Here is a 27,060-nt window from a genome sequence, read left to right as displayed (position 1 = left end):
ATGACAAGGTGCACAGAGTGTGAGTTCAAGAGGGCACAGGCATGTCCTGGCCTTGGAGCAACATTTGCAGACCCACTAACAACAGGGAGAAACAGCAGATCAAGGACAGTGATTTTCAATTCTGAGAGTTGCATTCAGCAATGTAAATTAGGCCACAGATAAAAAACTGTGTGTATTTTAAGCTCAAAACCATCAGTGTCACAGAGCCGAGAGGTAAACAGATGCCTGTGCAATTTCACTGAGGCGATAGCCAGATGTTCCAGTATTCATGCTCCTGTTGTGTGCAGGACAAACATATTGCACACACTTTCACACTGACAGCACACATTACCCCTTCTCCTAACGAAGCGAAGGACAGTGGTTTCTATGCCAGCACTCCTGGACAAAGCTTGTGCACAGTGGGGTGATTTTGCCTTGAGGTCACTAGGAGAAAGGGCCTCCGCATAGGGGTGAGCATTGTGGTGGTGGTGTAAAAATGTACAAAGAGGTTTGTTCCTTCAGTTCATGAGCCATTTTAGCTTTCCAGGCTGTCCTCCCTGAGAGCACCACAAAGGTTCCCACTTCTCCAAGGCACCTGTCTGATAAAAACTGCCACGTTGGTAATGTGAGACAGGTCATTACCCTCCACGGTGATGTCAGACTTGAGGCCACACAGCAGCATCTGTAATGAAGTCACTGTAACCGCTGCACTGTGAAACCTGCCCGAGTCGCTTTTATTTCAAAGTGCTTCACTTGAAGACACAGGCACCTGGCAGAGTGAGGAGACGCTGGCTAAAGCTGTCTCAGGAATGGTCTAGAGGCCACCAATAGCAGCGTGGCCTGGGCAAAGCCAAGAAAGGGATCCCAGCATGTGGATATTCTGTATGCTCCACATTGAAGCAAACACTCGCATGAGCAAAGATACGACAGTGATACTTCTGAGACATTCTTAACATAATACCCATAACCCTGACAACTCACAAAGAGTTGCCTGCTCTCTCCATTTTCCTGTGAGGAAAAGAATAAACACAGGCATCCATTCTCCCTTATTGCAGTAACCCTGACGTATCAGTTTTACCTGAGAAAGCCATTCTTCATCTTCCTGTCCACTGTGGTCAGAGGCTAAACTGTCATAGGACCCATGTCGAGTGATGGGGCCAGGACTTCCAGGAGGGAGTGCTAGAGGAGTAAAAAAGTAAAAAATAAAAAGATTAAACATCTCCAAACAGTGCACTGGAGAAACAGATACGAACATAATCAGCATGAATTGATGCTATAACACATAAAACACAAGGGCAGTTCATAGAACTAATCAATCGTGTGCTTAGAAATATCTCCAAGTACAAAGAAACTCTGGCCAGGCATGTTGGCAACGGCTGCCCCAGCAACTCAGAAGGCTACGGGAGGGGATCTTGTGATGTCAGCCTGGGCTATAGGAAGAGGCTTCATTTAAAAACAAACAATAAGCAAAAAGCCAGCCAACCAACCAAAGCAACAAAAAACTAGCTGGAGAAATTTAATGGTACGATTGCTGGGAAAGGAATAACTGGATCCATGGGAACACCCATCTTTCACTGAGGAGTGGCATGCCTACTTCCTGGAAGGTTACCTAGAACCCATGCATTACTTTTATCTACAGTGAAGGCATAAAAAATACATGATATTTGAGAAAAATTTTAAACCACTGAAAATTTTCACTTATCCAAATGTCTTCTTTCTCAGCTATTTCATGTAATTTCCATGATTCTTCAGGACTATGACATAATGGAAAATAGTCTGTATTCTTCTACACAGAGAACCTGGAGTTAGTAAAAATCAATAAACCGTTTTTGTTTTGTTTTTTCATTTTTTGGTGTCTATTTGTTGGAAACAGGGTTTTATGCAGCCTGGGCTGGCCTCAAAGTCACTATGCATCTAGGGATGACTTTGAACTTTTCTTGAGACAGGTCTCACTATGTACCATTGGCTGGCCTGGAACTCACAGAGATCCTCCTGTCTCTGCCTTCTGATTGCTACAATTAAAGGCATACACTGTCATGTTCAGCTCTGGCTTTGAACTTCTGGTTACCCTGCCTCCATTCTGCTAGGATTCCAGCATCTGCTCCCATGCTAGATTTCTGCAGTGCTAGGAATCCCACCTAGGGCTCCCTGACCTTGTGGAGCAAGCACTCCACAAACCCAAAATATAAAATGTTCCTACAGTCACTCAGATGTTATCCCTCTACAACCTCAGGGTTTCTTTGAAGGACTAAATGCACAACTCCCCAGCCTCCCACCTCCCTTCAGAGAAACCAAGCAATGGAGTCAACTGGGAAACAGACCAAAAGAAAAGGCATGGGTGAACGGAGGGAAAACAGGGGATGAGCAATATAGAGGCATAGATAAATAAGACAGAAAACAATCTCATTTCCACTACCACAGATATCTGTAAATACATCTACACCAAAAAATTTCCTTAGGCTAGACTTCTAAAGAAGAAACCTTGGAAACTTTAAGTATTCTTAAAACAGATTATATTAAATACTTAATATATACTGCCATGAACAGTTAAAGGTATTGCCAATCTTATTTGATGATTCAAAATAAAGTATGGAGAGTAGAACAAAAACATGGGGAAACAGAGAGAGAGAGAGAGAGAGAGAGAGGACACCCAAGGCAAGATTTTAAAAGACACATGCTCAAAAAATTTATATGAATTTATTTCAAGGGAAAAAAAAAGTCAGACTATAAAGTTTATGCAGGGAGGCAGAGGCAGGTGGATCTCTGTGAGTCCAAGGCCAGCCTGGTCTACAAAATGAGTCCAGGACAGCCAAGCAAGGCTCCCACAGAGAAACCCTGTCTCAAAAAAAAAAAAAAAATCAAAAAACAAAACAGGCTGGAGAGATGACTCAGAGGTTAAGAGCATTGGCTGCTCTTCCAAAGGTCCTGAGTTCAGTTCCCAGCAACCACATGGTACCCTCTTCTGGTGTGCAGGTGCTCATGTAGGCAGAACACTGCATACATAATAAACAAATATTTAAAAACAAAAAACCAAAAAGACCCTTAAGCGTAAGGCCAAAGCTTTGTATTCTAGAGTAAGTGACAACTGCAGAATGGTTTGACCCTTACTAGGACTTGATGACACTGTGGCATTATGGTGGCATGGATGGACTTAGGGCGAGAGTGGAGTGGAACTATAGCCGGAACAAAACTAGTCTTAAGTTGGCAGTTTATAAGTTTACTGCACCATTGTTATCTGGCTGTGAGCATGCTTGGAATTTCCCATGGGGCTAGAGGAGGATGAGGAAGTGGAGTGGAGGAGGAGCCTTTCTGTCCTCATCCTTTTAACAAAGGAAGTAGTAAATATTCCAAATATATAACTCAGAAATGAATTCTCTATATATGTGAAATAGTGACAATAAATAAGTGTCCTTTAAACCACCAGAAGGAAAAGGAAGAAAAGGAAACCATGAATTTGAGTCACCAACTCCTACATGGGGATTTTTCTCTGGTTTCCTAATTAAGATGCTCTGGCAGCATCAGAATATGGAAAAATTAAAGTGTAGAAGAATATCTTCCATAGTGAATGAATATCTGGGATGCAGAAATGCCCCGGACCTTAAGAGCACTGACTACTCTTCCAGAGGACCAAAGTTCAATTCCCAGCACCAGCATGGCAGCTCACAACTGTCTGGAAATCCTACTTCAGGGGCTCTGACGCCCTATGAAGTGTGACAGACATACATGCAGACAAAACACCAATACACATAAAAAAGAAAAATAAATTTATTATTAAAAATAAATGAATGTCCATTGTTCTCCCTTATACTTACTGACATTTTAAACTGTCTCCAATAGGTGTTCCACTGCCTTGGGGAGAGGAGGGACATAGCAGGTCAAGGGGGAAATGGCTGCAAACTTTGAATCTAGTAGGATTGAAAAAATTAAAAAAAAAAAAAAAAAAAAAAAAAAAAGGACAACTGATTGGAGCTGCTGTGTACACTTTCTAACCACTTCTCAGGAGTAAAAAGAAAACCAATGCTATGCTGAGTGACAGATATGGAATGTGGCTGCGAGATGACAGAATCTCAACTACTCTGATAAAAACTGCATCACTCTAAATAGTGTTCAGGAAAGCATCTGGTCTACTGGTCTAAATCATGTCAGAATGCTCACTTAGGTGGGCAGAGCATTTCATACACATGTGAAAGTAACAGGCAAAGTTCAGAGGGCATCAAGACAAGAAGTAGAGACCAGAATGGATGCTAGGGTGGCTTGTGTCCATCAATAACCAATAATCTCATTGTGAATTGGGCCCCCAAAACCTTATGTCACACTTCTTTAAACAAAATTATAGATGCAGCATTAGAAAGAATTTCAATGGCTCGTTTTTTTCTACATTTCTAATAATGCAGGCATAAAGAACTATTTTAATTTGAAATGAATTTTCATTTAATTAACCTTTATGTGTATGTGTGTCCCTGAGAGTATGTATGTGAGCCTCACACATGCAAGAGCCTGCAGAAGTCAGAAGAGCATTTGGAAGAAGGGCTACAGACAATATAAGATGCCGTGCGGATGCTGGGAACTAAACCCGGGTCCTCTACAAGGGCAATAAGCATTCTTACACCCAGTCATCGCCCTGAAATGGAGAATATTCTCTCAAACCCAACTTGGAAGAACAAGATACATACCAGCTACCTGAAGAACTGTAACTGTTAGCACTTTTACCAGCCTTTATTTTATGTGTATGAGTGTTTTGCCTGCACATATGTATGTGCACCACATGTGGGCCTGGTACCCACGGAGGTCAGAAGAGAGAGTCAGATTCCTCTGGACTTAGGGTCACAGTTATGAGCCACTGTATAATGCTAGGACCTCTACAAAGTGCACGTAACACTAAGCCGTCTCTCCAGTTTTTTAGGTAATTAACAGAGTGAAGGAGAAGGAACTTCAAGATTACCGTTCTTACCCCGCTTTTGCTACAGGAACTAATAGTATACCTTACCAATCCAAAGGCAAAGAAAACATTATCAATTTACTTTAGAATAGCACCTTCAAAATATTGTCTCTGCACACAGGTACTTGATGAATAGAGATCAGGAGGCACACACAGAATGAGCAGATCATCGTGCAATAACTGTGAGCCAGACTGTTTTTCCTGTGTGTTCTCGGGGAAGCAGAGTGCATAAAGCAAGTGAAAAACAACAACAAAGCCACCTCGTGTATTTTGCTGTCAGGTGGTGGTTTACACTCCACCTCCCCGATACATATACATACATGTACATAAATATACACATATTTGTATACATACATTTATATTCCCCATGTGTCACAGGGATAATAAAGTGCTGATCTCTACAAAATAGCCCTTTATTTACATCTCAGCCCAGCCCTGCCACACAGGCAGGACAAAGTAAGTAAAATTATGAAGAGGAAGATGAAATGCTTTGCGAATCATGTCCCGGACTCCAAGCCTCATATAAAAATTCCTCAGTAGTAAAACAGTATGTTCTGAGTTCTATAAAAATCTTGGGGAAACGTTGGTGTTGACTTTCTAGTTATCCTCTGTAACAGACTCTCAAGATCAACACGCACAGTGCGTGCCAGCCTCACAAGTTAGGGTGTGTGAGGTAGAAGCAGGTTCTAGAGCCAAGTCATTACTACTCCAGGCAGAATGAAAACCCTATTCCTCCCACACACACCCAGAAGATGATAACCCTTCAATTTCACAGAATCAAATAAAATTAAATTCCCCCGAAAGGAACAGAAAATCTCAATAACTTAACTCCTTCATCAGTGAACCTATTCTACACACCCAAAGATGCAGGTAAGTCTAGCCATTACCACAATAGATGCTCTTTCTATGAGAGCAGGAGGCGGCCTGATGTGTTAGTGTACTGGGTGTGCTTTTGCACGTGTTCAGGACAAACTCAGACAAAGTAAAGGGACACGGGCACTGGTCAGGATGTAAAAATAAAATTCATGATTTACCTAGGAAGTAAATGAAGAAAATTGCAATGTGTATGTGGAAAAGTCAAAAGCCAAGAACACATGGACCCCAGCGCCCTGTCTAAAAGCAACACAAAGCGTAAAACCGGATGCCAAGAGCAGCTCTTGTCTGTGAAGCCAGTGAAAGGAAACTGGTATTTTCTGATATTTTTTTGGCGGTGGAAAACATCTGAAGTGTGGTGCCGGAACTTTAGAAAACACAGCTGGGCAACAACAAACAGTAATGAGAGACGGCAAAGTCCAGCTCCCAATTCTCACAGGTATTAAAAGGCCTTTGCATTTCCAACAACTAACTGCAATGAGCCTGAGATCAGGCAGGGTGCTTATCACACAGTGCTGACCTGCGCACATCCTCGCTTTCCAGGTGAAAGTGTCCTGTCTGCTTTAAAGCTATGCTGAAAAACTAAATGAAAATCAAATCTATTTAGGAAAACAATGAGAAGTTTGAAATCCACAGTAGCAGTAGTACCAGCAAGGTCAAGCTGGCAGCTGGCGTTGAAGGAATACCAAATACAGCTTAGCTTTGGGCTCAGGGCTCTTCCCGACCCCACAGAAAATGCTGAAGTCTTTAGTGAGGACTGAGGAAGCCAATAATGTGACAGCAGTTTTTAGTCCTTTGGGTTATTTCAGGGAACAATGTGTCTTTTTCTAGCTACAGAGAACTTTGTGAATTCAATGACATCATGCTGCCCTGGATGAAACAGCTCCTGCTCAAGGTTCACCCAAAGGCCAGCGTGATAAATCCCATTCAAGGACAAACTTTCACATATATTTGGTTTTTATTAAAAGCAGCGTTTATGTACCAATCATGCAATATGACAGTGCTCGGAACCAAACTCTGTTTCTGATGAGAAAGCACCCGAGACCCAGGGAGAACTGGAAGCAAGTACACTTTTTTACTTTTTTACTGTAGAAATTAAAATCTCTCTTTAACATCCAAGTCTCCAAAAACAAAGAGCCAATAGCAAATGAACAGAGCAGTTCCTAGTGACCCAGGAGGAACAAAACAAAACAAAACACAAAAGCTAAGCAGTCTGTGTCAAAAGTAGTAATCAGATATCCGCACGTTTAAACAAATTATCATTTTATAAGTATCAAGTTGACAAAAATTTGTCAGTTTTCAATGAGTAAGAAAAAAAGGAGAAAGTCATCAGAGTCATCAGCTAAAAATAACACACCTAAAATATGCGAGGAAATGTGCAGTATTAGAATCCGCTCAGTTACAGACAGCAGGAGCTCACTGAACTTCAGAGGCACAACCTCACTGCGGACCTGCCTATTAGCAGGAATGCTTCACAACAGGCCAACAGCAGCGCGGAACAGTACATACAGGAACAAGCGTCTCCCCGTCTATATTAAATGGATCGATGATGCCTCCCTGTGCCCTGGCCCTGGGGTACCGTAGATGCTCACTAATTAATTATTAAAGTTTTCTAGCATTCAGTCATTGCACATCTCTGGTTTCACTTTCCTTTTCTTCCACATTCCCAGAAGAACAGTCACCAGCAATATATAATTAGAAAAATGACATACCCTTATTGTCTGTGAGAGAATACACTTCCCTGACTAGCCCTCAACTCCGGTACATCTTATCCCGCTCTCCCCACAGTTTCCTCTTCCCGGTTCCCCAAGCCTCAGCCCACCGCATGACTAAAGGACCTCTCATTTGCTGTTCTTGCTGCCCTTGAGGTCATTCTGCATTGTGTGTCTGGACAGTGATATCTGGAGGCAGTCTGGCAAGGACCACAACTTCATCTTCCTACTCAGCATGACCGTAAAGATCTCATAAAAGTGAGGAGAACAATAGAGCCTAATGGACCGGTGTTCTTGGCCACATCAGCAACTGGGATGAGCAAATTTTCCAAACCATCACAATGTACAACTGAATAAACAGAGTATGGCAAGGTCTTCAGGACATCACAACTAAGGACAAGGCAAAGCTGCCCGAGTGGCGGTGTCCATGGTGCCAACCTAACATGATGCCTGCAACTCACAACAGCAAACTTCAAGACATGCAAGACAAGTAGGAAATAAATCCACCCTTACCTCAGTAACTACATACTTTTGCTTCGAGCTTGTGAATTAACACTACGGTGCTACAGTCATGGAGTCTGCACAGCAACACAAGGCTGTGTCCTTATGCTTACCTGCAGAGTGACACATCACTTACCTCCTGGGAACATCTCCATTAAACATATTTTGATAAGAGAACTACAATGAACAGGGCCAGTAGAAAACTTTAGCCATGGACAAGAACTGAGAGCAACCAAACACACACTGCAGAATTACTGTGGCAGTGCAGGAAACCAAGCGGCTCGCTTACTGTGTGCTCAGGCCTGTCTCACCCATAATACTAGGGGCACGGGTTTTTATAAAACAATGTATTACTTTTCCTTTGTGTATTCAACTGTCCCCACATATGTCTACTTATTAATTTTCTACATTTACACAAATAACTCATTGTTCCAGTATGTGAAAGTGGAGCGCTTCCATGGAGAGGAATGGTAGAATCACTGAGGTCTAAATTCTATGAAGACTCATGAGCTGCACTCGGGCCTGACGCCACTAACCTGTAATCCCAGCTACATGGGAGGCTGAGGCAGAGGAATTCTAAGTTTGAAGTCATTATTGTCTACAGAGTGAGCTGCTAGGCAACAGGATGAACTTTCAACTTTATTTAAACTAAGAAAAACCAACAAACAAGCCAAGGGAGTCAAGTGAGGCGGCAGGTGATCTGAGTCCCAGCCCAGAGACTCACGGTGGAGAGAAAGAAGTGACTCTAGCAAGTTCTCTGTCTTCTAGAACATACCACAGCATGGGCACATGCAGAGCAGCACCATGGGTGTGGATGCGGGTGGGGAGTGGGAGATGAGTGGTGCTGGAAAGGGGCCTAGGGATGGGCCTCAGCAGTAAAGCCTTAGCCCAGCATTCGCAAAGATCTGCCTTCAACCCCATATAAGGGGAAAGAGAAGGGGACGCAGGCACAGGGAGGAAGAGCTAAGTAGAGATTAAGGAGAATTACTGAAAGATCCTAATTAGTAGCAACAGCTCAGAGCCAGTTTAACTCACACACTTGTGTTTTAGACTTCTTCAGCAAGAATCAATTATTTATTCTACACTCCAAGATTATAAATGTGCCATACTTAAAAAGAGTAAACTAGGAAAAGGTGTACTTTGAAGCAATGTAAAGTTAAAGAGCCACTCACTTGACTTTTTAATAATCAGACATCAAGATTTTGCTACGACAAACGTCCTTGCCTAGCAGCTCAGTGGCCTGGGCCTGATCACAAGGGCAACAAAAACACTCCCATAAAACCAAAAAACAAAAACAAACAAACAAAAAACCTGAAAACAAACAAGCAGAGTGGGGTTCCACAAACTGACAAAATAAGAGGCTGGGAAGCATTTATAAAGGCAAAGTTCATTCTGTACAGTTAATGTGGCTCCTTCCACGCTCTCCGTGTGTACTGCCTAACACTATTCTAGGAAAGTCTAGATCATTATACAGCAGGAAGAACTAAATAGACATTTTCTCTTGACTAAGCAAACGAGGCAAAGTTATCTTGGCATGAAGAGAGAAAAGCTTTTAGAATGGAAGACAGCAACATTTTTAACCCATGCATAGGAACATATTTCAACGTGTTCCCTCAAGTCCAAACAAATCAGTTCAGAACACAGAAGCAGAAGGACTGGACCGAGGAACAATCACTTACGGGCTCTCTCCAAAAGCAAGAGAACACTGCCCAAGGCCTGATCTTCTGTCACACAATGCCCCTCTGAACACTGTGTCCATCTCATCTGCAGTTATAATGTTCATCAACAGACGTGTGAAATATTCACAAGGAGAGGCACAGCGAAGACTTTCCTCTTGCACTGTGTGCACACGCACACACAACAGAAACAAGGACAGGTAACAGAAGATCCACGAAACAATCCGCTGTATTTTCTGTACACATGACCATTCCTATAATTAATTTTCCTATTTTTATTTTTATGAAATGTTGGGGATCAAACACAGGGCTTTGCACAAGCCAGAAGCTGAGATGCACCCTCCTTCCTGACATGTGGCAAGAGCCTGCTGAAGCACTTCTCACGTGAAGACTGACCATCATACTGACGCTTTTCTAGGCTACAGAATGAGCTGTAAAAGCTGGGCTAGATTGTTCAAGGAGTCCCTGCAATTAAAGCTTTGGTTTCTTTGTCAACTCAGTTATGTTAAGTACACTTGTTTTTGTTTTAATCCCAAGTGTGGGACTTTAGTTTGTCCACAGCTGATAAGTATCTCATGGTGCGTATGGAAAGGGGGTGGTGGAAGGGAGGTAGACAGAGGCTTTAGTACCCCAAATAAAATGCATTTCTTTTTGTGCATCCCTCACTGCTGTGTGCCTCTATGTGCAGACCCATCAGCTCTGACTCCTGTGCCTGCTGACGTCCGGTTTCTGCCCTCGGTCAACTTTCTTTTTCCTTCCTCCTCTATCCCTCCTTTCCTGTTCTTTCCTTCATGGTTTCTGTTTCTTCTACATTTCTTTTTTCCTTGAAGACATTTTAATTTTCTCTGAAAAATAAGTTTTTAGTGTAATACGAATTTGTTCCTTGTAAACTTCAAAAAATATGAAAAATATGAAAGCGATATCAACCCTCTTTATTCGATAAAATAGCTATTGCAAAAAATAATCTCAGAATCAAACGTTCTTCTGACACTCATTTTAGGAGAAACTTCCAGTCTTAAGGCAAATATCAACAGAGCATTCTAGAAATTAGCCTTTCGGTATGAGAAGACAGGAATACTTTTTTCAAATTATTAGGAGAATAAAGATGTCAGAGCATAAAGACCAAAGAGGAAAGGTGAATTTGCATTTTAATAAGAAATGACAAAAAAAAATGGTTTTGTTTAATACTCTGGGAAATGCACATGATAGTGCTCAGCAACACTTGCTATGAGGCCCATTCAGATCTGAAAAGATGAGATCTAACACAGATGTGCTCTGTGCTCTTTACCTTGCTGCTGCTTTACCACAGCACTGTTGGCTGCAAACCCTGGGAACCATGAGAGACACAGAATTCAAACTGAAGCAGGGATCCACATGCGGCCATGATGGCTCCTAACAATAGTTACCATTACACCTCTGTCCTGTGCCAGCTACAAGGCCAAGTGCTTTAAATGAGCAGTCATGTTTCATCTAGCGCCTCTGTAACAGAGGGTCCTTAATTGCCACTAAGAAAAAGAATATAGCAATACAGCAAAGTTGCTTATTATTATTATTATTATTATTATTATTATTATTATTATTATTGTTATTGTTATTATTACTGCCATTATTACTGTTATTGTTGATATTACTTTGGCGTGTTACCCGTGGTTTCACTTCTGTAAAGCAAGTGCTTAACTACCACTGACCTATATACACTGGCAAGCCTTCTGCTTTCCTTTGAAAATGAAGGAACTAACAACAATAGAATTCCTAGGGAAAAAAAGAAAGTATGGAAATAGTGTTTAAAATGCACAGCAGTTACCGTTGAGTCCATTATTTTACAATAAGAAATTATTAATAAAATATCAAAGAAATTCTGTTTGAACATAAAAGGTGGCCAATCAGCCCTTCCTTCACTGCCTGTGGCACCACATCCTACGCTTTTCACCAGGCTAGCTTCTGATTTACTTAAAGGTTTGTTCATTTTATTTTATGTACATGGCTGTTCTGTGAGTATCTGCAGATGGTTGTAAGCTGCCACGTCAGTGCTGGGAACTGAACCCAGGTACTCTACAGGAACAGTAAATGCTCTTAACTGCTGAGCTTGCTCTCCAGCCTCCTAGGTTCTGAATTTTTATGAGTTTCAGGATAAGTTACAAGAATCTTAGGCAGAGAACATCCAAGATCTTAGAGGTGTTAAGTTTTTCACTGGATAATTACAAAGAGGAGGCCCAGAGCGCCACAGATTCAGAGGAACCATTTAAGGAAAACAGAACCACTTCTCCACAAATTTCCCATTCCCAAAATAAAGGTCATGCCTTCTGTGTAAAGTTAAGCAAGAATAGACACAAGTTTAGAGTGAACACAACTGAGAACAAAGCCCAAGAGCTGAGCTACAGGGTTCTCTTGACATTTTCTGGAGTAGCAGGGAAAAAAAATACTATGATGTCAGTCAGAAGGGCATCAGATAGTTTTTACACAGCAGAAAGTGTTAAGGATAGCAGCTAAGAGAAGCAGCTCTGTTAATGGCACAGAGGTGTGGATGCACATGTAAGAAATGCCGCTGGGAGGGGAGATCTTTGCTGGAGCAGGATCCATATTTATGTGATTACATTTCCCATAGTTGAGAGCAGCTATAATTAATGGATTTCCCTCCCCCTCTTAATGCAGTCATTTGTCAATTCAAAAACAGAATGCCCAATCAATTCTGATGTATTTAGTAAGCAGTTTGTCAAACATGACTATAACCCAGTTAATATATTAATTTTTGTCATGAAGACAATGCTAACAACTATTAGGTTTTCTATAACTAGTTTGTAGAGAAAAATCTGCGCTGAATTCATGGTCATTCTTAAGCAAAAATCACTCTTCTATCTCTTTCTTGACCCATGTCTCTCTATGAACTGTGAATTGAAAACAAAAATATTAGTATGCAGTGCTTCCTGGGAGATACTCCAAATTCACTGCACAAAAGAAACCTGAAGTTTCCCAAACTCTTTAGTGGGAGAGTAGGTTGACAGCAGCTGGGGCAAAAGACTGCATTCTAAGTCACCAATAATCTCAAGAGCCATGCTGAGTTTAGGAAGGATGCCAGCTCAGCCGCATCACTATCTCTGAGACAGTGCTACCAGGAAATGTGCAATCTGAGTTGGAAACAAACCACTTCTAAACCCTAAAGTTTTCTGAATTAGAATGAGAAAGCACAGACACAGAATGCTAACTTCATGTTCAATATATTAGGCTCTCGCTGGCCCTCTCTGAATCAAAGAAGAGCAAATGGGGAAACTGACCAGACTGACTTGGTGCAAGGCTGTGTATTTATTTAAAGCCTGCGATATAAACTAGTTCTCTGGACTCCCAGGCACCCCATTGTTTTATGGCTTCTGAGAAAGGTGGCCTATGTGTCAGAAAAGCACACTGAATATTTTTCTATGACCCAGAGGGCAGAGGTCACTTATTATAAATGGATAATGAGACCTAATGCAGTGCTCTGAGGATGGACAAAGAAAGGGTCTATCCACAGCCCCTGGTGGATTGGCTCTTCAGGCTTTTATTTCCTCTGCACACTTAATGGAGTCAAACAATTGACAGAAATTCTATAGAGAAGGCTAAAACTGAGAGAAATGACTGTATGCTAACCCTGACAGACACATACAAATAGTGATCCTGCAATGGCGCCAGAGCTCCTGCTACAGAGTAGACAGCTGTAGCTCCCCCTAAATTCCCATTTAGTCATTTATTGGCAATTAACGTCACTGATGGAAGCGATGGCACGTCAAACCATGCCGACATCAACCCATTACATTACTGCAGGTAAGTGAAGCCCTGCCGTTGTATTCCAGCCCCATGTTTTTGTTTGTTTGTTTCGTTGGTTTGGTTTGGAGAAAAATGGGGACCACAGATTGCTGGTACCCTCTACTATCCTCCTGTCCAACTATGACAAAGCACAACCCATGGCGGCAGGATCTATTTAAGAACCTCAAATGTCACTGGAACAGAGTAAATGACATAAGATACACAAATCGTAATGGCCTACAGACTTCTGACCAATATTTTCTTTTATCACAATCAATGTCCAATACCAGTGAAATCTGCCAATTCACTGTAACAAATGTTAATATCATAATGAAGGAAAGACTACTCGTAACTGTCCTTGAAAAACAGCAGGCCAGAAACAGTTTGACAGGACCACGAGACACTGTAGGAGTGCATGTGGAATTCTGCAACATTAACAATGCTTATAGGTCAGAAAATACCTTCTTTCTCCTTGTTTCATTTCAGATTTAAAAAACAAGTAATAAAAAAAATAAAATAAAATAAAAAGCAAGTAATGACTAAGAATCTGATTTGCCTGTCCAAAATTATTCTGACCACCTAGGTAAAGACACAAAAACAAATGGAATCATGTATACCAAGTCCAGGGGTTGATATAACCCAAACTTTCAAATTTACATAGTTTACAGTTAACCATTTCACACCATATTCATCATGGGAATTAAATAATGTCATACGGTTCATCCAAACTAGCTTCTTACAGAATGAAACACCATTTCATGAAAACAATTTATCTGTGGAATGACATACGCAACTGAAAATATTCAAATGTAAATCACTATTAGGAGTCACACTGTACAGGGCAGCATGACACACCCTGTGACCAACAATGGACTATAAATACTCTTTAAATAAGCCCTACATTACAAGTTTCCTCTACAAGAGCAAAACATTTCACTCTTCCTTTTCCACCTCTCCCCAGGACTGGGCAAATATTTATAATGGACAATGCAAGGAAATATTGTTGAGTGCCTCCACCATACTTGGTACATACCAGAGCAGCAATGCAATCCAGGAGTTCAGACTAACAGAATATGACGTGGAGAGGGAAGCTCAGAAGAAAACTGCTGCATGTACAGCTGTTTTCCCTGGCACTCACAATGTCAATCACAGACATGAGTCGAAAAGGGTATCTCTATTCAAGTGCAAAAGCAGTGGAATTAAAATTCACCTGAATACTGAAGTTAGAACTGGGAAGAGCACCAGTGACTCTGTATAGTCTAAAGGTTTTATGTGCCAGAGTAGAAGAATACAATTTATTTGGGAATAAAGATGCTTACACTCTAATGATTCCTGATCTCAGTCATCACACATGCACAGTCTTTATTCTGTACCTTCCACCCCCGTCCCAAGTCCAAGGCACCAATGATCTGGTAACTACCTACCTCTTTTGCTTTGAGAATTGATAAATGACATATAAACAGGTTAATGAGCTATGTGTAAAATAAAAGGAAGCTCAATAGTAACACTCAAAAGGCTTACACTTGTGATGGCGAAACTCGGTTATAACACTGACACGCTAAGGACTGTGTCACAATTGAGAAGCTGCCTTCATCAAATTGACCTATGGGTGTGACATCTTCTTGATCACTGACTGATATAGGGCTTAGCCACGGTGAGCAATACCACCCTAAAGTATGTGAGGCCAGGCTGAATAAAAAAAGACAGCTGAGCAAGCTAGTAAGCAGTGTTTCTTGTTTTGGTTTCTCTCAATGGTGGGCTGTACTCTTTGGGAAGATAACAAAACTGTTCCTTTTAGGTTGTTTATTATAATGATATTTACCACAGAAAAACACATTCAACTTCTACAAAGGGGCTTTTCAATTTGTTATCCTTTTTGGGGAATAGAAAAATGGTGCGCATGCACATACACACACACACACACACACTTATTCTTTTTTTTAAAAGATAGAAAATTGTTTCATCCGAATAGAGAATTAACACGCACCAAGCTTCCAGAGAGAGTCTTCTTTTTCTTCTACCCCATACAAAGTGCCATGGAACTAACAACTATATTGAGGCTGCTTTTATTTCCTCTTGGACATAATTTCCTTGAGAGTTATCAAACACTGGCATGTAGTAGCAATTAAGCCTTTTGTTTAAAAGAGATACAAAATTCTAATCTATGGATATGCTCTCTGGTTTCAGTTTTACTTGGTTCAATATACTTTACAGTCTTTCTGAGTTTTCTCCTTGGAGTACAGGTCACATGGGATCGTATGACTGGATTACACAGGAAGTGGTCTGATGGCTGACACCTAACTCTCCACAGGTCTAGACCCACTAAAGCAACTGAAAAATACTGCTGCAGCTGAATAACTTTTATAGACTATTTGTCCTCTAAATAAGCTGCCAAAAATCTAATCTTTAAGCCCTAATTTAAATTTATAATTTGGAAGGTGAAAAGCAGACTAAAGAACAAGTTACTAAGTTCTTTGGGGCGGCAGTCAGCACTCAGTGACTGTCTTCACACTCTAAGTGCCTGACCTGTAGAAGGCATTTGACAATCACGTGCTAGAGAAAGCAGAGTTCAAAGGTATGAGAGTAAGACTGCCAGCTGATTATTACTCGTGGCATTTCGTAAATGTAGCGCAAAGCCTATAACGTTTTCCTTATTGTGGCATAATACATAACACACTATAAAATGAAATAAAGCAGCTGTACAACTATTTTAACTCAAGCTCTGTAATTACTAAGCAAGATAACACCAGTGTTGATTTTTAGGAAAGTTCGGAAAGTATGCAGTACTCAGAGCCATCAGGTTCTTTAGTGAGTCAGTATATTCTACACAAATGAATTATTAACTGTAAATCATCTACAAAGACAAAGAGGATAGCAAATATTAAATTGTCTCTCCATGCCTCCATAGAAAATCCCCATCTGGATGGATGAGCCTCCATCAGTATCCACATGACAAGCACATGCCAGACCCTGGTCCAACACCAGCATCAAACCCAAACCAAGGAAGCTGGGACCGTCAAGTAGTCCAAAGAAAGCTGCACAGCAGGCAGAAGCTGCTATCATACATTCTGTCTGGGATGAAAACTCTTGCTTTGTTCTCTTAGGAATTCTCTCCGGCTCTGTGAACCTGTTCTGCACTGCCTGCTAGGTCACATGCTAGAGGCAGTTGTTTTGTTTTGTTTTGTTGTTCAGTTGGGGTTTTTTCCCTACACCTCTGCAGAGTTATAGTTCACGGGAAAGAAAATGCCAGCTGAAGACACACACACATATATTCGGTTAAGAACTATGGCCCTAGCCAGGCATTGGCGGCACATGCCTTTAACTGCAGCACTTTGGAGGCAGAGGCAAGTGGTTATCTATGACTTGAAGGCCAACATGGAGAGAGAGTTCCAGGACAGCCAGAGCTATACATACAAACCCTGTCTTAAAATACAAAAAACAAAAAAAAAAGAGGTTGGAGAGATGGCTCAGCATCTGTCTGCTCTTCTAGAGGTCCTGAGTTTAATTCTCAGCAATTACATGGTGGCTCACAACAAGCATTTTTATGGGATCTGAAGCCCTATTCTGGTGTACAGGTGTTCTTGCAGATAGGGAACTCGTGTGTGTGTGTGTGTGTGTGTGTGTGTGTGTGTGTGTGTGTGTGTGTAATCTTTAAAATAGAAAACAAAAATGAACTATGGCCCCTACACTGATAATATACAAATATGCTTTGAAAGTCAGCAAATTCTGAGAAGATCATATGGAAGAGAAACCAAAACAATGTGAACTAATGAGAAGTACTCACAGCCAGCCAGCAGGAGCTGGTAATACTGCACTGCTTCTGCGGCCAGGAGCAGAGGGTGATTCGCGTTAAATGGCGGCTGCAGTTCATTCCATTGAGGCGTTCTAAGGAAACAGCAGAATAATATTAATATTCAAGCTTCAGAGATGGCATGTAAATCATCGGTAGAGGCAAGCAGAGACTCACACAAATCACTGTGTAATCATTAAAACCAACGCTCTTTAACTTGACGCACAAGGCCAGGAAATTTAAAAACTAAAAAGGTGGCAATGTGCCACACGGATGACATGGAGCCAACGTCACCTATTAGAACTAAACTGCAAGCGGCTGGGTAAGACAGAGAGAAAAGAAGAAGAGCAGTATTCAAATGCCAACTACACAGATACCCCTTTATCTCCCTCTTGGCTAGTGTTAGAAAGCCACAACATGAAACAAAGTAACTGAAAGTGATGAAAAAAAGAGCTGTGTAGTAGACAACTTACTCAGCATCTATTTAGCTATTTCAATAGTGAGACTGCAAAAGCTCAGTTAGATCAGCCCAATTTTAAATAAGCTGGATATATCAGCTATTGAACAGATCAATCCCTCGCGGTGAGTACTAGTAAAGAAAGCTGGAGCCTCAAGAAAATCAATATACTATTTTAAAATGTCAAAAGGAGAGGGGTCATTTTCATATCCATTTTTATCTGTTTCCTTTCATACATGCAGGATTACTGTTTTTTTTTTTTTCCTTGAACAACTCACTATATTAAGTGGGTTTTATTCCAGGTTTCATTTCTTCCTCTTTGTGCTAGCTTATAAAAATTCAACGCACTGCCTTCACTGAGATGATTTTAAACATTTCTAGAGTGCCTAGCCATTGTGTCCTGGACGATCACTTTAAGGAGACCTTCAGATCGCTTTGTATTAGTTTCTATTTTCTTAAGACTGCAATAAGGGAAACACAAGACCAAGAAATGGATACACAAAGAAGCAGGGGACAAAAAGTTCCAACAGGCTGGAGAGATGTCTCCGCCATTAGAGGCTAGGCTCACAGTCAAGAATATAGAGAGCCAAATAGAGATACATCCGGAGACAGTGCAAAACATCGCCATGCAAGATTCTGCATGTGAATACTTACAGCAACAATATTAGTGGCAGCTACAGAGTGACAGTGTCCTCCAACTAAAGCATGGGTAAACAAAAGTGGCATATCTATACAATACATTGCATTAATATGGGCATTCAAAACATGCTAATTGAAAGAAATCAGACACAAAGGATAACACAGTACGTGGCTCCATCATTCAGTGACCAGAGCAGGCAAAGGCAGGTGATACAAAGTACGCTGGTGGTTGGCTACCGCTGAAGAGGAAATGCAAAGTAACTGCTACAGGATTTCTTTACCTGACTAAGAAAAAGGGATTGCAGAGGGGCACATACAGGACATGCAGTGCTTACATTTTACTGCACATAGACCCTGGCCAATGAAAAGGAAATAGATTACCTAACAAGTGTCCAGCTGGCACGGGGTGACGTCATCATCTCCAGAGGTGTGTCATCACTGATCTTGGGAGCGGTACTGATCGGTCTGGGCTCAATCATGTGCTCCACTAAGGTCCCGTAGCAACTGATGATGTAAAGAGATTCAACTACAACTTGTTTGGACTGATCTGCAGACAGAAAATCAAAGCAATACATATAAGTAATGATGGCAACAACAACAACAAAGTCACAGCTGGATGTTTACATTCCTGACTCTGCCATCTGCACCCAGGGCTGCTGAAAGAACATGGCAAGAGCTTTGTCCCATGACACCTGCGCCCTCTGACAGTGCCTTGCATGAGCAGATGCCAGTGAACATGCCACCACAGTGTTGTTTCAAGAATGGTATCATTATGCTCAAAACTGGAGTATAGCTAAATACTATGTGATAAAACTTTGTATTATTATACTATGGATTTTCCCATATATTATGAAAAATAAATGATATTGAGTAGGACAGGGAAGGACAACATGAGAATAAATAATCTATCCCATAAAGTTTAATTACTCTGTCTTGAACAACTCACCTGCATGAAAAGCTGTGTTTGGGACTAAGTCAGTCAAACAATTGATGTTTCCCTATGGTGGTGGCTCAACACCTATGCAAGCATGAATTCAAATTCCCCCAAACCAACAAGCGAGACCAATCCCACCCCTAAAAAGAAACCTACAAAAAACCATCAACAGGCAAAGCCAAACTCATGCCTGCAATTCCAGGGCTGGAAAGGGAGGCTCCCTGAGCTCAGAAGATGCTGACTCCCTGGACCAAGGCAGAGAATCATAGAGCGAGACACTCCGATACCCACACACACCCACATGTGCACACAGAAAACTTGAACATTAGCATCTGGATCAAGGGAGAACATCATTTGTCTGTGGAAGGTCATCAATTGAAATAAATATAGCACAAGTGGACAGAGAAGCAAACAAGTTTTCTGTTACTATCTCTCAATTTTCCAGTAAACTAGGAACAGTATGGGGGAAAAAGTTCCTCCTCAAACTAGTCCTTAATCTATTTCTCAATGAGATTCTTGGCTTTTATAGTAAAGGAAGGCCAGCCATCCTTAGAGGAATCTGTGCTGGGGTTGGATGCAACCAAATGGCTTCTAAGGCATGCACATGCACTCAGTGCTTGCCCAAGCAGGCCCTGTGCTCAATCTCACATTTTACAGTAAGCCGAGAAGGACTTAAGATCTCTTATGAGCACTGTGTGGGTCATCTTATCTCTGTGTCAGATGAATCAATTACAGCTGACTTGAGAAAACGTCCAATGACCAGCGAGCAGAACATAAAAGAGTGGCAAGCTAGAGGAGTAATTAGGACAGAGGGAGACGCATTTGAAATCGAGCTTTGCAGCAGGTTTTAATGAATCACAAAAAGTCCTTCTGATAGCATCATTAAACCAAAGGCGGTAACAAAAAAAATAAAGATGGGATAAGAAAATGGGAGGCTTGCCTGCTCCACAGTGCTCTTCCCAATGGGGAAGGGACCTGTTGTGCTAGGGTCTGATTACAAAGGAGTGGCCGCTGAAAGGTAATAGCTAGGGAAAGGGCTGAGGTCTGACTGCCAACAGTGAGCAAGGAGGAGAGCCAAGTGTGCAAGTGCAGGGGAAAGGCAGTGTGTGTCCTAGCTGAATCTCAATAAAGTAATCAGGGGAAATCATAACATTCAAAACTCTATTCTTGGTGTATACAAAGCCCTATAACTGAAAAATGTGTGTGTGTGATAAAAACATACTAAAACAATAATTACACAAATATTCTAGGTATTGATTCTGGTGATCAAAGCAGGGATTAAAAACACAGCAATGTGGGCTGAATAAATGCCTCAGTGGTTAGATGGGCTCATGCCTCTTGTAGAGGAGCCTAGGTCAATTCCCAGAACCCCACAGTGGCTCACCACTGCCTGTAACTCCAGTTCCAGGGGATCCAACCTACCATGCACTTGGTGTGCATTTATACATGCAGCCAAAATATTCATATGCTTAAAATTTTTATTAAATTTTAGTTGAAAACAAAAAATAAAAACACAGTAATCCCACCACCTCAAAGGAGAGATGGTAACCAAAAAAATCTGAACTTTTTGATTTATTTTGGGGTCTTTGGGTTTTGTTTTGATTTTTTTTGTTTTGTTTTGTTTTTGTTTTAATGTGGCATAGCTTAGAAAGATAGCTCAGCAGTTGCGAGCACTCGCCACACTTGCATAAGGCTTCATTCGGTCCCCAGCACAAACATCAAGCCACTCACAAACACCTGTAGCCTCTACTGCAGGAGATCAGCCACCATCTGCAGGCAAATGTGCAAACACGTGCGCGCGCGCACACACACACAAACACACACACACAGAACCCACATAGACATGCATGTTTGTGCAACAGCTAACATTAGCATGTGAAATATGAAAGTAATACAGTAGGTAAAGTATTGACAGCCCTGAGATCAAATGTGCAATAACATTATTTTAAAAAGCAATAACCCCTCAATAGGCCCAGATGTGATATTACACAAATTTATTTTTCTTTGTTTGGTCCCCGCCCATCTCCCCAACAGGGTTTCTGTGTGTAGCCGTGACTCCCCTGGACTCCCTTTGTAGACCAGGCTGGCGTCAGACTCACTGAACTCTGCCTGCTTCTGCCTACCAGAGTGCTGGGATTACAGACGTGCGCCACAGTACTCAGCTGTATTGCACAAATTTAAATGCCAGCACTAGACAGGAAGAAAATGGTGGGTCTCTGTGGGCTTGAGAAAATAGTTTTAATTCTTTGAGACTTACTAGTTAACACCAAACATGCTAGATTTTTAAAAATTATTTTAGTAATTTTTATTTTAGTAAAGAAACGATCGGGCTATTAGTTATAAAAATCATTTTAGGGGAGCTGCTGGCTCTGTGTCCTAAAAGGTAAAGTACAACCCGGCAAATCAGAATATGGAGGGCTCACTTACCTTTTTCTCGCTTCAGTCCTGCATTGTTTGCAAACCATGACCTAGAGGTCCCGAACACTGCAGCCACGCAGAACTCACCACCCATCGATTTGCTTGGTGAAATTTGTGGAGGCGGTTTAACTTTGCTTGAAAAGTAAAAGGACATTTAAAATTACTGTGATGAAACTACAGTCTTCCAGCTCATGAAAGACCTTCCCCCTAAAAGTGCTACCACTGAGCGTTCAGTGCTACAGCACAGTCATGCATGTTCCTCCAAGAGCAACTGACCAGTGGTACGACACAATGCCACTCACTATGGGGTAAACTGTAAATGGTACCGAAGTTAAAGGGTCTTGTTCAGAGAGCTGGGGGTAGTGACACGCGCCTGTGGTCCCAGCTACTTGAGAGCCCGACACAGACATGATACTTTTTTTGTGCCTGGGTTCCAATGCTAGCCAAGGCAACACAGCAAGACAGTGTCTCCTGGAAATTAAATAAATTGCTTTTGAACTGGACGCTGGTTTCGGAATTATAGCCAACCCTTTCAGGTGGCTAACGTAAATAAGGGGCAGTTCGTTCTGACAGAGACCACCCATATAGAGAGAGAGCATGGAAGTGAGCATGATTCACAGTGTAGGCTACAAGGTCCGCTGCTATCCAGACTCAACACTCAAGAAGATCTAATGCAATGGCTCACTGCAATTAGAGCCAGCCATCTTGTTGGCTGCTGTTTCTTTTTTTCCTGGATTTGTGAATTAACTATTTTGTTCAAGGAAAAGAACAAGACAGAGCTAAATAGTGAAACTTTATTAAATGCAAATCTGTTTTCTCTTTGCTATGGCTGAGTGTGTTCATGCTAACCACCATTACGTCATATGACTCCACTAAAAATTTGCCTTCCTGTTATCTATGACAAATGTTCACATCCTTGCACTCTATTTTGGGGCTTTCATCTTCTTTCAAATCTTCAATTTCTGATCTCTTGTGAATTATAGAATTTCTCAAAGCTAACTAGCAATTATACAACTACCTTCAAAGATTCTCTCTCTAATTCTAGTCCAGAAAATGACCTCACTGGCAAGAGGGTGGGCCTGATGGACACCACAAAGGCAGAGCTCTGAGGCTCAGCTCTGCATTGAGTCTACTGCACACGGATGTGATTGCTACCTTTCCTTATCTTCTTTATCTTTTTCTAGATGTGTTCGAATGGGAGGGCTGACTTCTGGAGTAAAGAAGAAACCTGAATTGGAATGCCATTCAGGTCATGTGATTTGTGTAGTTAAGTAATTTCCCACTCAGAGCTCAGACTACTGGAGTATGCTATAAATGGGACCGCCAATGGTGAAAAATTAAGGACCATACTTGTTCTCACGGTCTGGTCTCCGAAGAGCAGAACCACTGACAACTTCTCAGACACTTGATTGAACAAATACTAATCAGACCCCATCCCAGGTGTCATAAATCAAAAGTTTGCAACAATCTGTGAAAATGTAATTTTTTTTTAGCACCCTCCTTGTCCCCATCAGATTATTTATGTGAAAGCCAGCCAGACTCCCAAGGGTGGGGCCTTCACATGTCATGGCACTCAACCCACATTCCATGAAGCTCCCCTATTTCACAGACAGGGCCTTAGCAACATCACTCTCGCTGTCCCTGCAACACCTGAAACACTCTCCAACATCTAGTCTCCTAAGGTCTTTGTGTTGACACGTGTGTGTGTTTGTGTGTGTGTGTGTGTTTGTGTGTATACACATGCCATCCATTTTGAACCAAATCCATGGTGGTGCACACTGTAGTGTATAAAAAGGCCACCGCTGTGAACCACTCATTAATACTCACTGAGCACACTGTTCCCACAAAATCAAATACACACAGAAAAAAATAAAAGTCAATTATGACCAGACTCACAGAAAATCACAGTCTTTGAAGAATGACTTCTGTGCTGACATGGGTGTGGTCCCACAGTTTCCCTTCTGCATAGCTGTTCTGCCACAGTGACCCACCAGCGAGGTTAACACCATTGCCCCGGCTCCAAATTTCAGCACATGTGCGCCCTGCCCTGATATCTGGTCACCAATCTTCTGGCTGTGCTTCTTTGAGTGTATCACCTTAAAGTGTGTGTTGCCCAAAAACAAACAAACAAACAAACAAACAAAAGTGTGTGTTGCCCTTCAACACTTCTCACTCCATCACTGAATTACTAACACTGAGCCCCTGTCATGCCATGTATGATGTCCTCCTGGCCCCTGTAGTCAACATCAGGTGTCTTCTATTGCTCTCTACATTACTGCGTTGGTGCTGGTGTTGTTGACTATCAACTGACTAGCTGGCCAGCAAGATGTATGGATCCACCTATCTGCTTGGCCTCCCGCTCTACCTGCACCCCCCAAGCTGTGGTGACAGATGTTTGAGAGCATGCTTTGCTTTTTAAATGGGTGCTGGGAATCTGCATCCTGGTCCTCTTCTTTGCACTGTCTCCACAGCCTCCACTAAAGAGTTTCCCTTGAAAGTGCTTGCAGTTGTGGGACTACACGGACAGGAACAAGGACACCACACTGCACAAGTACGCTTCACAGAGTCAAGGTCAAATTTGCAAATTACTGGATGAGACTTTTGCTGCGCCTTTTCTTGAGAGAAGATACTATGATTCTTCTAAAGTATTTAAATGGAGTCAAACTAGCACTGGCACAAAAGACCACCTTTCCAGCGGAATCATGAGAAGTGGAGAAACTATAGGGCATCAGTGTATCCCTGGAGAACATCCTATATATTTATCATCTTACATTCCACCACGCCTGGCAACAGCTAAATTTTATTATACTTCTATATGCCTCACGTCATTTCATTCTGAAAGCCAGCACCAACACAGTGCCACTGAATGTGCTATGAGAAACAGTATTTTATTGTAAAATTATATAGAATTTATGGAAAACCCTATTTTATTCTTATGCTTTATCATTTATCCTTTCTCTGGAGATAGGGTATCAACCAATCTCATGAATTAAAAACTCAAGGGGGCCAAAAATATTTTACTGCATGCCCATCACATGATCTGCACTGCTGAACATGGGAGGGAACACATCTGAGGACCTAGTTCATATCAAGTTATTTCCATCATCAGTCTACATCTGGCATGATTTTGTCATTTAAGCAAAACAAAAACAGAAAATATATGCGTGCATGCATAAATATTCTAGAGGAATAAAGATAATGTAATAAAAAATATTGCTACTTGGAAACATTCTGATGTGATCTACACAAAGTTAGAGCTTTTAATTCTGGCTCTGTTGGTTTCTGATCTCAATTTTTTTTAAAGATTTATTTATTATGAATACAATATGATCAGATCACATTATAGATGGTTGTGAGCCACCATGTGGTTGCTGGGAATTGAACTCAGGACCTCTGGAAGAGCAGTCGGTGCTCTTAACCACTGAGCCATCTCTCCAGCCCCTGATCTCAATTTTTAAAAAACAATGTGCAAGGGTGCCTAATCGTCCTTCTCATGTGTGTCTGCAGCAGACTGCACAGGAGCCTTTCCACGATGGCCCAGGCGCTTCTATCACAAAATAACCTTCTGTTGACAGACCGTGAGACAGGGAAAGAAGTTATATAAGTAATAGAGCAGAAAACAGCTAGCCTTATAAATCATGCTGACTTGCTGGCTCCTGACTGACATACATAGCAAAGTCTGTAACATTAACCTTGTTTCTTGCTTGTGCTCAACATGTTTTTCCTCAAAACAAGCTCTGAGTAAGTCCCAACTGAAAACACTGGCCAATGTATGACAGCCACCTAGTTCTTCAACCTTATACACTTATATAATATCATATAGCACTTCCATTTTAATTGTTGCACAGAAGTTTAACTGGATTGATTATATAGATTCATTCATTCATGACTTTAAAGAGACATACAGCAGAATACAGCATGCATAGTGACAGCTTATAGAGACACATGGGAAAACACAGCATACAGAGTCCCTCAGACACCTTCCTACCGATACCTCTGCCTCTTGCTTGGGTGACTTTTCAGCAATACATAAACAAAAAATAAAATGAACACATTTGTCAGTCATGGCAAAATGAAAGTCGTAAGATACTACATGCAAGAAGCCCTTACGAAGGAAAACCAGAACACACAAGCACAAAGCAAAATAACCCTGTCACTTCCTCTGAGAAAAGGCTTATGAAGTGGAAGCATTCTCACTGCCAGATCACCAATACCCCACCATTTCCCAGATATCTGAATAAAACTCTCCATCACATGTCTAGATTAGACTGAATTTCTCTTGCCTGCTTTACAATCTAATACAAACAAGAGGAAGAAATGGAAACAAATCCTTTACCTCTGGGACACCTGCTTTGTACATGAAGGGCCCTGGCTTCCCCTCGACACCTGTGCCTTTCACCACAGGAAGCACTTAACAAGCAGCAGCAAGGAGCCCAGCATGCCGAGACAGACACATCATGGCAAGGGCCGAGGCAAAAGCATCATTTATTTTCTAAGAAATTGAGGTTACGTGGAAACAAACATTAAGAATGTCCATGGATAGAAAAAGGACTGACCATTAGTCTTCTTTCATAAAACTTTTCAAAAGAATTTAGAAATTTTCCAATTTTTTTCCAAATAGGACTTGAAGGGCAGCGAGAACAATTCTATTTTTAACTAATTTAAAACATTAATAACCTACCCAAATCTGCTTATGTTAAGGTAGCATAAGTTATCCCTACAAGTTTGAGAAGAAAGCACAGCAGGTGACAAGAGATCTCCCTTACACACTCCACGTTCCAAAGGGTGAAGCTGTGAAATTTGCAAATATTGTCAAAGAACAGGGCTACAGTTCAGCCAAGCGCTCTCAGAGAACGCTTAATAATAATAAAAGCCACTGACTGCAATTTCACACCGCAAGTACTACAAGGTGGTTCATGAGTAGGAGCTGTTGTCCCAGGATGTAACCGTGCCTGTCTGCTAAGCACACATACAACTTCTGGGAATCACTTTAGAAACAGCTAAATAAAGCCAGTACCTCCCCATCCCCCCCCCACCCCCCGCGCCACACACACAATATTCTTAATGCAGAAGCTCAGATTCAATCCTCACTATCCCAGCAGGCTGAGGCAGGGAGACTTTCAAAACTCTGAGGCCAGCCTGAGCTACACAGTCATTTCTAGATGAGCATGCGCTACAGTATGGGATAGATTTTTGTCTCAACAAAACAACAACAAAAATTTCTATGGTCACTTAAAAACCAAATAGCCTGCATAAACACAGAAACTATTGGAAACCCCCAGGGTGTCTGCTAGTGTCAGAATGGCCTGTATCATTTAATTCCAAGCCTGCTGTGATATCAAAGGGGAAAATGGTGTTTTAAAAT

General features: G+C 41.5%; 1 protein-coding gene across 8 annotated transcripts in view; it reads right to left on the bottom strand.

The window, feature by feature from the left end:
• The window catches only part of Bcas3 (BCAS3 microtubule associated cell migration factor), a 464,077-nt gene that overhangs the window by 264,043 nt on the left and 172,974 nt on the right, over positions 1 to 27,060 (bottom strand). For all 8 annotated transcript variants that reach the window (XM_051158189.1, XM_051158193.1, XM_051158191.1 and 5 more), the window contains 4 exons: positions 21,705 to 21,829; positions 18,725 to 18,890; positions 17,242 to 17,342; positions 1,058 to 1,158 (listed from right to left, as the gene is read on the bottom strand). In XM_051158189.1, coding sequence (XP_051014146.1) covers positions 1,058 to 1,158; positions 17,242 to 17,342; positions 18,725 to 18,890; positions 21,705 to 21,829 — 493 coding nt within the window. The remainder of the gene's footprint in view (positions 1 to 1,057; positions 1,159 to 17,241; positions 17,343 to 18,724; positions 18,891 to 21,704; positions 21,830 to 27,060) is intronic.

Source organism: Acomys russatus, chromosome 16, assembly GCF_903995435.1.
Source record: "Acomys russatus chromosome 16, mAcoRus1.1, whole genome shotgun sequence".
Taxonomy (NCBI): Eukaryota; Metazoa; Chordata; class Mammalia; order Rodentia; family Muridae; genus Acomys; species Acomys russatus.
This window is presented reverse-complemented; position numbering and strand designations above follow the sequence as displayed.